Genomic DNA, 11,503 nt, shown 5'->3' on the forward strand with positions numbered 1-11,503 from the left:
GTAAAAGGTGATCAAGAAGAAGCTCCAGCCAATATGCAGTCTCCTAACTTGAATATGACAGATGATGTCGGGGTGTCTGTGATATATAACTTTGTCTCAACAGGTTGAAACTACCAAGTGTTGACAACAGTTCCTCACAGGTTTACAAACAGCGAATCAACAATCTGCTTATGTACCAACCGTAGATGAACTCCATTTTTAACTTGAGAGTATAAGGATGTTGAACATTGTTATTTTGGTTGATTTGGCAACTTTTGGTGTATATTTTGTTGAGCATGTTGCCGTTGAAAGATGTTGGGATCTCAATTCTCAATACCAGTGAATTTGTATGAGTGTATTTCTAAATTGTTACTGATTTCCAATTAAATTTACACCAGTTCATATCTCCTATTATATCTTTCTTCAAAGGAGTTATCTTTTAGAACTGAAAAGATAGAGTTCATATATTCAAGCTTAAATGTTTGACATTGAAATATATCAATTAAAATGCTACACTTCCATTTTTTGGACTCAGAAAACTAGTTGCTCATAAGCCAAAAGAAAGAAATTTCACCAAATCTCAGTTTACTTGCATATGAAATAGATACCAAGATGTTTTTGACCTTCTCATATACACAAACTCTCTCAACCTGGGAGAAGGTTACAGCAACTTGGCAGCGACCCCCAAACAACTGCTGCAAGTAAATTATCTAACCAAAAATCTGCTGCAAGTAAATTATCTATGCAAAAAGTAGACCTCCACAAGTGGTAGAATAACAATATGCAGCAGGACTAGCATAAAGCATCAAGAAAGTCCAAAATATACTCTCAACTATGAATTTCTTGAAGCTTGTTTTGTCTGTTACCTACATAAAATTAATATATGAATTCACTTTTCAAGAAGAAATAACCTGTACAAAATTTCACCATCATACTATTAGAATACCAAGAAAAAGAAAACATACACACACAAGCATCAAGTGGAACAACTTACAGGTTATAGCTCATCAACCAAGTAATCTTGTTCACCTAATGCTTTGTCTACCTCATTTTCCACAATCTCTGACCTAGCAAATAGAATGATATATCGACTTCAAAGGAGTAATCTTTTAAGATAGAAAACATAGAATTTGCATATATAAACCTATACGCACCTATCAAATGTGCATGTTTTTTAGTATGTTTAATACTTTGACATTTAGAACAATGTCTGACTTTTCTTTTCCTGCCTCTCCATGATGTTATGCGTTTTCCACTACCTTTAGTCTTCACTTGAGAAGGATCTAGGAAACGATTCTCTTCAGAAGTCCCTATTAAGGAATTGTTGATAGAAGCTTCCCAACATAAAGATTTCGTTTCTTAATTCGCTCCATAAGTCCTTCAAATGCCTTTTGCACAAGTTCAGTCCCCTCTGGTGAAATTACCGCCTCATCAACTAAATTGGATGCAAATTTGAACATATTGTTGTGTCTAATTAATTATTAATGAATTATCTGCACCATCTTTCCCTTGACACATTTCTGTACGAATTCTTGAAAACCTTGTCCATCTTCGCAGAATATATTCCTTTGGCAATTCCATAATCTATTTTAGTTGTAACAAAGCCAAAATATGCCTGCAAGGCATACCTTCAAATTCAAACATTTTACAACTGCATGTCACTATGTTTGATACCTATAATGTACAAGCGTCCGCATCCTTAAGTTTTGAGCAAACACCCTTTCAGTATTGTAAACACAATGACTGTTATCTTCCATTACGGCATTTACGATATAACCATTACTATCATGAAGCTGAGCTTGAAAGTACTGAAAGTATTTTTTGGTATACAATTGAGACATTTGGACCTCTATTGGCATCCCTAATTTCAAATTTGGTGTCTCATTCAAATCTTTATGGTCATCAACCAATTCTTCATGTCTCTGATGTGCAGCTGCCCTATTGAAACGCGTGACAAAATCCATCAAGCTGTTTTCTTTATCACAATAACGCTTGAAGAATGCATGTGCAGATTCTACTCTTTGGCTGCTTGACATCCCTGCTGAAAAGTATTTATTTACATATGCTGGAATCCACCTGCCACGCAGTTCATACATCTTTTCTAACCATTCATTATTTGTTTGCTGACTTTTTTCCAATGCTTCAAACCATCTCTTTTCAAATTCTTCTGGACACTCCGAATCCCATATACATGTCTTGAAAAGTTCATAGTAATCTTGCATAAAAGCTACGTTAGTCTTCTCCGGAAATTTCTTTAGAATATGCCACACACAATACCTGTGAATTGTGTTTGGCAAAACATGAGCAATTGCCTTACTCATTGCTTGATCTTGATCGGTGATAATAACATTCGGGGCACTTTTTGGCATTGCTGCAAGCCATGTTTTCAACAACCAAACAAAATAATCAAAGGTCACATCGCTCAAAAATGCACATCCAAAAACAATGGTTTGCCCATGGTGGTTCACACCTACTATTGGAGCAAAAATCATCTTATAACGATTAGTGTTGTATGTTGTATCAAATACAACCACATCACCAAAATATGTATATGATTTTTTTTCCAATTGAATCAATCCAGAAACATCTGAGAAGCCTGTTTTCTTCATCCGTATAAAATTCAAAAAAGAAACCTGGATCCTTCTCTTGCTCAGCTTTGAAGTGCTCATATAAAATGTCAACATCATGACCCTTGACTTCTTCTCTCTCATCTCGCACCACATTTCTTAAATCTCTCTCAGTGCAGCCAACATTTGCATGCCCACCATCTTGTGTCTCGAATAATTCAAATTGCTGGTATATAGGAATGTCCACCCGCCTCAAGTCTTGTATCAGATTCTTGTTTGCAGTAGACACAGTACGCTGTGATCTTAACAAATGAACTTTGCTTGGTGTTGTAGGGGGATGGTTGTGTTCCTCATTGAAAGTCTGACCACATAATTACTTCCATCATTACATACGGTTAATTTTGCATTGCACCATGTTCAAGTCTTCCCTCGATCTCTTTCCTCAATTTCATTTTTTTTTCTCCATGTCTCATCAGTTTCCCCTTCTTTAGAACAAACATATTGTTTCCAATATACTATTCCCTTCCTCTTCATCTCCTTACTTTTTCTGACACTAAATCGAGCCTTAAATGAATAATCATTGTAGAACTTGTATGTTGCATCCAATGACTCGAATTGCTGTCCATCTTTTGGTTTCATATCATCTTCAACATCAGGGATATATGCCATCTGTGTTTCTGTTGGGAAAAACTTCCATTGCTCCGATGTATTTTCCATGATGTCCACGTGTTTGTAACTAGTCAAAGAATATGCCACACCAATTATAAACAATAATAATAATAAAAGAGGAAAAAAAATGTTGGGCTCTACTGACTAGAAACAAAATGGAGGTGGAAAAAAACAAAAGGGAACAAAGAAATTCACCCAACTTTCCATTATGAGTTCCATCATCCTTTTTCCTTTTTAAACCCAATAGCTTACGTTGTACTGTTGTAGTTCAATTACATAGGAAGCTTCCTTTCTATTTATTTATTTTTTGATCGAAAAGCTTTCTTTCTATTACATGGAATCTCAAAGCAAACCTGTGAGGGAACAAAAACCATATAAGAGATAAGAAAAAGAGATGGAGAAGGTACCTTTCCAAAATGGAAGTGGTGGGAGAAACGGCGTAGGAGGTGGTGGAGAGCGACGACGACGGCGACGGCGGAAACGAATCTGGGATGAGAACTGGGTTGTGCAATTGCTCTGGGTATTGAGAAGAGAAGACGTGTTTGATATCAAATTCTTGACATGGTTCCCCGACGGGAATGATTTGGGTTTTGAAATTTGTTTTGGGACTGTGAGAAGAGGAGAAGACGTGGTTGAAATTAAGGAAGATGATAAACTAAATTTTTTTGAGAAACAGGAAGATGATAAACTAATTGAAATTGATTAAATAAATGTAAAATAATATATTTTAATTCAAGTGGAGTTGATATTTCTCAACCCTTAGATTAATATGGGTCAGATCTAATGGTTGTTGAGTAAATGCTCCATGGTCAGTAGGCGACCAGGGGAACGGCACTGCAGTACCACATCTGCGGCAAGTTTAAAATTAGTGTAGGTTCACTGAATCATATTCAAGTATGTTCCCGATAACACTTGGCTTTTGCCAACATCATTAATATCATCAAGTCCGAAGCGGATATGAAGGATCGAACTTTCCACCTCTGACTTGAACTATTTTTGCTTAAGCAACAAGTCAGTCTTCTTTTGTGCATGTGTGAGCTAGGTAGAAGTCCAATTTATTAGATTGGGCTTATGTCAACCTACATGTATCAATTTATGAGCTGAGGAGCTGAACAGAAGCCCAATTCATATTCCTCAAAATCAGAACCAAAAGAAAATGACGATTGAGCCCTTGCAGCACTGAGACAACTACCCGAGCAATGGCACCTTCTCCGACATCGTCGTCCAAAGCATGGTCTTCAGGTTCGTCAATGTAACTAAATGCCCATGTAATGAACACCACCCACAACGATAATGATGAAGACGACAACAAGTGAACAAAACAGCTTGGTTTCTATGTCAGCGTCACTCAGCTATAGATGTGTCCATACAATATTAGTTTTGAAGAAATCATAGAGGTAATATCTATTTTCGATTTAATGGAGAAGGGGACAAAATGAAGATGACAATGGAAAGCTTGGTATGTATGTTAGTATCTTAATTGGCTTTATCATAATTCATAAGCTTATGGAATGTTTGCGGCACATTAATTGCTTGTGTATGCTTATTTTCAATTCTTTGATAAAATGAAAGATAAAGTAGCATTGGCAACTTCCTTCACATGGCTCGTTAGTATCCAAGGATTTAAAAATGCCAGCTTCGGTATATTTGTTTAGTCATACACATTCTGGATGTTATGTTATATGTTACGTTTCATTCTAATATATTGTACGAAGTTGCTTCTGCAGTTTTCCTCAAATGACAAAGTTCTTTCTCGTTTATTTTTCTATTACTATCCTAGCAAATATAATTATTACTTCTTGAAGTTTAAGATGTTGGCAAGCATGGAATTTGAGCACCAAGACTTAATTCCATGACTCCAAGTCAACATTTTGCAACCACAAACTCCTGTAACAGCAAAGAAGACTTCCAAGTCTTTCAGTTGAGGCCCTTCTAAGTCACTGCTGCTTAGATTAGATTTGGACTACCTCTGAAGATCAAAGACTTGATGTGATGCCCCGGAAATTCGTAATTATTTTCTGAGGATTTTCCGGAATCTAAATTATGGTTATTGGATGGTTTCGTGGCTCGTGGATGGAGCGGAAGTGTTTCGGACGAATTTCTATTCGGAAAGTACGACTTTAGGGGGGGGGGGCTCAAGGTTGACTTTTAGACGTTGGGATTTTCCGAAAATTTCCTTCACAAAAGTTGTAGAGCGCGTCGATACGAGTTCGTGGACATGTAGAACGCGAGAATCGGAGTTCGTATGAGGAAGTTATGGCCATTGGAAGAAGTTTCCATTTTAGTATAAATAGTGAATTTCCGAAAATATCTTCATAATTCCTCATTTCTGTTTTTGGAAACTTTCTTTCTCTCTCTTATCTCTCGGCTGCACCTTCAGTATCTGATTTTTTCGACTGACCCGACTCGGCCACCCGACCCGGCTTTTCCGGCGAACTGCGACGGTCTTCGGCGACGAAACTTTCCAGATAGGATCGTCTCCTCCGTCTGGTCGTCCCTCTGGTGTCCTCTAGCGCCGATTCTCCTCTAAGGAGGAGCTGTAAGGCTGCGCAGTTGAGTGTTTTCCGTCCTGATCGGTTCTCCAATCTCCGACGTCGGCGGGGCTTCAAATTGAGCTTGGGGAGCTCAGAGCAGCCTCCTTGATCGATCCTTGGTGGTTGTTTGGATTGATTCACGTAAAACTTGGTTCAACTCAGATTGGATTACTGTTCAAGGCTTGTGAGGTAGTTTTCGACTTATGCTTGTTTTATGACTTCAAGCTAGTTATGAGAATTTACAAGCATGCTTAGATGAAGCTTTTTGATGTTGGGAGTTTTGGGAAATATTGAGTTTTGGCCAGCGGCGGTGCGCCACCTCCTGTGGCGGCGTTCTGGGGGTGTTCCGGCCACTTAAGAAACTATTTTTGGTATTATATATGTTCTACTCGTTGATACGAGCGTTTCGATATATAATATGCAAATTTTGGAGTTCGTATGGAATTGTTATGATTTTTGCAGTTTCATACCGATCGATTTATTCGATCCGTGAGGATTCGAGCGTCCGATCGACTTGTGGTTTGCTCACATCGATCGTGAACAAATTGCGGGGACTTTGGGAGGTCTCGGATGTGGTTTTGCCTATATTGGCGCCACTTTGGGGATTTTAGTTCAAAACAGGGGTTTCGAACTTAAATCAAATGTGAATCGTTACTAAGTTGGAACCGTATGTGATTAGGTACTTGACGAAGTATTCTGGACGGTTATTTTGTGGATTGGTGGCTTTGTGCTTTATTGAAGACGCAGCAGGAGTTCGAGGTGACTAATCTCACGATGTTCATTCACGAACGGGTTTACCATATTGTTTTGAGATTTATTTAGTTAACTACAAACTATAGTTAGTATTAGTAGGCATTCCTGAGTGGATGACAATATATATATATATATATTTATTTATTTACGTGAAATATATATATTTTGGTGGGTTGTGGATTTATGAAAACAATATGCATGAAATGATGCTTTTTATTGTTTTGGGTTGTGGCTTTTGGAAGACAAATGATTGTGGAAATGTTGATTTCGATTTGTTTTGAAAAGCGTTGAGATTTGTGTAATTGTGGAACATTTTAGTTCGCGGTGAGTTATTTAAATATGAGTTTTATACCGGGAGTAATTGATAGGGGTCAATTACGGGGAATCTTTCATTTTAGATTCGTGTAACATTTTGGGTTCAGTGCGACTCCTTTGAATGTTTTGGTATTTATACCGTGGATCCAAAGACTTACGAGTTGAGGATCGTGGATCACGAAATGTGATCGTGGGTGGGAAAATCGGGACTTCACGCTTTTGGCCGGGTTTGTGGATATGATCAGTTAGAGCTCTAGTCTGTCCGCTGTGCTTTGTTTCTTGATTGAAACGTGATTTGTTTATTGATTTAAACGTGAAACATGTGAGTTTATCTCGTGATTTGGGTGAGTTTATCTCGTGATTTGTGTGGGTTTATCCCGTGATTGGTTTATTGATTTAAACGTGAAACGTGTGAGTTTATCTCGTGCTTTGTTTCTTGATTGAAACGTGATTTGTTTATTGATTTAAACGTGAATCGTGTGAGTTCATCTCGTGATTTGTGTGGGTTTATCCCGTGATTTGTTTATTGATTTAAACGTGATTCGTGTGAGTTTATCTCGTGATTTGTGTGAGTTATTCTCGTGATTGGCGTGAGTTGTGTGTGGTTTGAGTTACTCATACGGGCTTACGAAAGCTTACCGGGTTTGTTGTGTGACAACCCGGTACACCATTCAAACGGTGTAGGGGTTAATCCTGCAGGTCAGGGTAATCGTGGCTGAAAACTGAGGTAGCGAGCTAGCAGCTTTACGGTAGGAAGCTAATTTTGTGACTTTACCGTTATTAAGACTTCCGCTTGTAGTGAGCTCTGAGGAGCATTTACGTTTTATTTTGCTGTTGACAATTTAATTCGTAAGCTTGTGTAATATATGACTCTATGGAGCAAGTGTATATTAACTTTGAGGGTTCAGGGCATCAGTGTGTACTTAGTTTAAAGGGAAAAAGATTCTAGGTATTTTGTATTGATGACTGAACGTTCACGCATGTATAATTATGAGATTATATATATCGATTTTTATTTGTGTAAAAATCAGGGGCGTGACACTTGATGCCAAGAGACTTTCATTGTGCACCACCCAAAGTCCCAAACTACTATTATATATTTTCATTCTGTTGAAAAGAAAATTGATGCTTTCTTAGCGTAAAAAGTTTATACCAAATAGACAATCTTTATAAACCGAATTGATTGATAAATATTGTCTATTATAAGTGCAAAAAAAAAAATCATCAATTCGGTTCAGTGTTAAATTTCTCTTTCTCCACTTAATTTTTCTTATTGAAATAAGAAAATATAGGCATAATTTTGCAAAAAGAAAAGTTATGAATGAACGAGTGAATAAGTAGATGGAATTGTATTAAAAAAAAATAGTAGACGGAGGGGCATGGCTCTCCCTCTAAACTTTTTTCATTTATTTGTATTATTCAAAGAAATTAAATATAAAAATGACCATATTACCTCTCATATTTGGATGAAAAACGTTGAATTTGACAGAAGAGGTGCAAATCGGCAATTTTCACTAAGTTTACAGTGTTAATTTTCGCAATTGCAAGTTAGGGGTGTAAATCGATAATTATTGCCAAATTTAGGGGTATTTTGGCAATTATTATGCTACTATTTTATTTGGAAAGTAGAGTGCATTGTGGTTACATACAAAATGCTAGTCTATGAAATAAATTAATGAAGGAATTGCAGTGCTAATTGACTTGACCTTATTTTTGTCAGAAATTTCTATATTACTTTTCATATATATACTTCAATTCCAACAAGAAATTACGTTTACTTTGCATGATTTGGTTAAGATATACTGAAAGTCTCATTTTAATGAAAAGCTCATTTCTTAATTAATCAAAGTCTTGAATTCAGGTGATCGATATCGGGAGCGAGCTGCTTCCCAATGGAGTGTTTTTATACGCACAACTATAGTGATCAATCTAGATGGAGTTTCCTGTGGTGCAAGGAATTCGAACGCGTGCCTCCGGAGCTTAAGGAAGTTCACACAATCAAGATGATCCAGTTTGGAAAATCTTTTGGCATTGGAAGGTTCCATTTGCTGCAAGGGTGATTCTATGGAGAGCTTTGCATGATGTTCTTCCCTCTTCTTTTAATCTCCATCGAAGACACTTGCTACATTCTCATATATGCGCACGCTGCAACATGGCAGCTGAGACTACATTACATGCTTTGTGGTATTGCTCCAAGGCCAAAGTTGTTTGGCGCATTACTCCCTTCAAAAGTGTTGTTGGTGGTTGCAGAGAAAGCTCTTTTTTGGATGTGTAGGCATGCTATTTCTGTACTTTCTTTGGATGCTCTTAATCTTATTGTGATGGTTTGTAGACACATCTGGCATGCTAGGAAGGAGAAGATCTTCCAGCATAAGTATACATGTCCTCGTATATAATTCTCCCAAGTCCAAGCTTTCCTTGCTAACTTTCTAGCTACTCCAACAACTCAATTTCTCATTTCCAGGCAGGTAAGAGTACCTCATCACTGGAAGACACCCCATTCCCCTTCTTAAAATTACATATGGATGGTGCTTTGGAGGAAACAGCGGGTCTAAGGGGATTAGGGGATGATTTACTCAGTGAGAGAGGGGAACTACTCTTGGTAGTTTCAAAAGGAATGCATGGTTTCTTTAGTGTGAAGGCCACATAACTGTATGCAGCAATTTTAGGCTTACAATCCATACTTCAAGCCGATTTTCAATCTGCATCCATGATTCTAGAAATGGATTCACTATCTGCGGTTAATGAATTGCTTGCTGAGGATGATGATTGGTCAGTGGAGGGAAACTTGATCAAAGAAGCGAAGACCCTTTTTCATTTCTTTAGTTCAGTTATTTGTACATATATCTCACAAAATGTAATCTGGCAAAGCATTTGTTAGCTAGGCATGTGTTTTTGTTTCTTGCATTTCAAACTTGGGTAGAGGATGGGCCTTCTTGGCTATTCAATGTACTGATATCTAATGTAAACATTCCAATTGCTTAATATAATGCAATTCCTTTACCCAAAAAAATAAATAAAAAAATCTAGGTGACAGTTGATGGGAGAAGTAGCTAGACAGGTTCTTCATTACCAGTAAATGGGTTTGTTGCGTCGAAACTAAGGTATATATTGGAGTCAAAATCTAGTCATCAAGTTAGTGGCTAACTTAAACAGTTTATATATTGTTCTTATATACTCGGGCTTCTTGTCAAGTAATATCTTAAGAGCAACTCCAACAGCTTCCTTATAATTTCTGTATTATAGAAAAGCAAAAATCAAAGATTTAGTCTTTTTTTCTTCTCCAACTTCAACGGATTCCCTATTTTACAGCAATCTCTTAAATCTCCATAATTCTTCCTTAAAATTTTAGAGATTGTTGAAAATTTAGGGAATTTGATTTTTTATTTCCGCACTATCCCTAAAATGGGGAAAATTAGGGAATCTGTTGAAGCAAAAGAGACTTATTTTTTCCTAAAATATAGAAAAATCAAAATATAGAAAAGCTGTTGGAGTTGCTCACTTAGTGCTAGGTTCAGATAGTGTTGAGAGTTATCACCCAACGTGTTCCTACTTACACATTACCAGCCGAGAAAGCCTTATTTTCGTATATAGGAAATTAGATTCTCATCTTTGGATAGGATTTGATTCATATTAAACGGGATGTTAGCTACATTTAACGATGATTTTGGTTTGACTAGGAATATATACTTCATACTAGGATGGTGATTTGAGATGGAAATGGATATTTCAACATCAAAGAAATTCCGCAATAGATTCCATACATAGACCAAGTCATACTTGACTTAGACCACTTTGATTAGGCACAACCGCACAACTACAATTATTCAACCGCACACTTTCATCACTTTCATCTGATCCACAACAATGAAACATCATGAGATCATACTATACTGTTGGCCTGTTGCATATAATGAAGCTCAACAGGTTTTTATCTGTTTAGGTGATAATATATAGGAAAAAAAACAACTTTGGTCACTCAACTTTTCTTTATTTGACACTTCAGTCATTTAACTTTGAAAAATCTCAATTTAGTCACTTAAGTTCAACACCAGCTATCACTTTGTTATTACAGTTAACTCCACCGTTAAATTTTTTTAAATATTATACATTTTCAAGATATTTTCATCCTATCATAAAAATATTTTTATAAACATAAATAAATATTTAAAAAATTATTATTTCCATACATAATTAACCTACATCTCATAGAAACCATGAAAAAAAAAATGAAAAAAAGACACTACATCTCCCAGACCTTGCATTATTGCATTACTGATCGTAGATGCAATTATAACCCATAATTGTGTTCACAAAATTGCACACCAGTGGAGTTCATAAATCATATAAGGAGAGCTTTATCAAAATATCATATCTTTGCATCTAGCAAATTAAAAACATCTACCTCACTGTTGAAGTGAACAACAAAACCCAGAAAAATAAAGAATGACAATTACCATTTCCAAGAGTAGAGAAGCTTACAAATTCAATTTAGCAAAAAATTATGAAGAATTACACAACTAAATCCTCCTAACCCAAAAAGATTCTATCTTTAATCTCCCTGCACAAAATGACTCAATCCCTAATCAATCCAGAACTGGAAAATAATTAATTAAACTCGTCTTATAAATAGCAGTGGGTTCTGGATGAAGAGTTGTTCCTTATCTTTGCACAGAGAAGCCAAGG

The 11,503-nt window shown here is 36.6% G+C and overlaps 1 protein-coding gene across 1 annotated transcript; it reads right to left on the reverse strand.

Moving 5' to 3' along the window:
• Nucleotides 1-1,640: 1,640 nt before the first annotated feature.
• Nucleotides 1,641-3,215, reverse strand: LOC112203275 (protein FAR1-RELATED SEQUENCE 5-like). Its single transcript, XM_024344264.1, has 3 exons — nt 3,063-3,215; nt 2,613-2,907; nt 1,641-2,350 (listed from the first exon to the last, which is right to left on the reverse strand). The coding sequence occupies exons 1-3, from the start codon at nt 3,213-3,215 to the stop codon at nt 1,641-1,643; spliced, it is 1,158 nt and encodes a 385-aa protein (XP_024200032.1).
• Nucleotides 3,216-11,503: the final 8,288 nt, after the last annotated feature.

Source organism: Rosa chinensis, chromosome 5, assembly GCF_002994745.2.
Source record: "Rosa chinensis cultivar Old Blush chromosome 5, RchiOBHm-V2, whole genome shotgun sequence".
Taxonomy (NCBI): domain Eukaryota; kingdom Viridiplantae; phylum Streptophyta; class Magnoliopsida; order Rosales; family Rosaceae; genus Rosa; species Rosa chinensis.

What these genes read in the sequence shown, in the direction of transcription:
- LOC112203275 (XM_024344264.1), bottom strand. Translation starts at nt 3,215, where the DNA reads ATGGCATATATCCCTGATGTTGAAGATGATATGAAACCAAAAGATGGA. An exon ending in AGATGAAGAGGAAGGGAATA is followed by an intron (nt 2,908 to 3,062) that starts GTATATTGGAAA and finishes TTATGTGGTCAG; the next exon opens with ACTTTCAATGAGGAACACAA. An exon ending in TGAGCAAGAGAAGGATCCAG is followed by an intron (nt 2,351 to 2,612) that starts GTTTCTTTTTTG and finishes CATGGCTTGCAG; the next exon opens with CAATGCCAAAAAGTGCCCCG.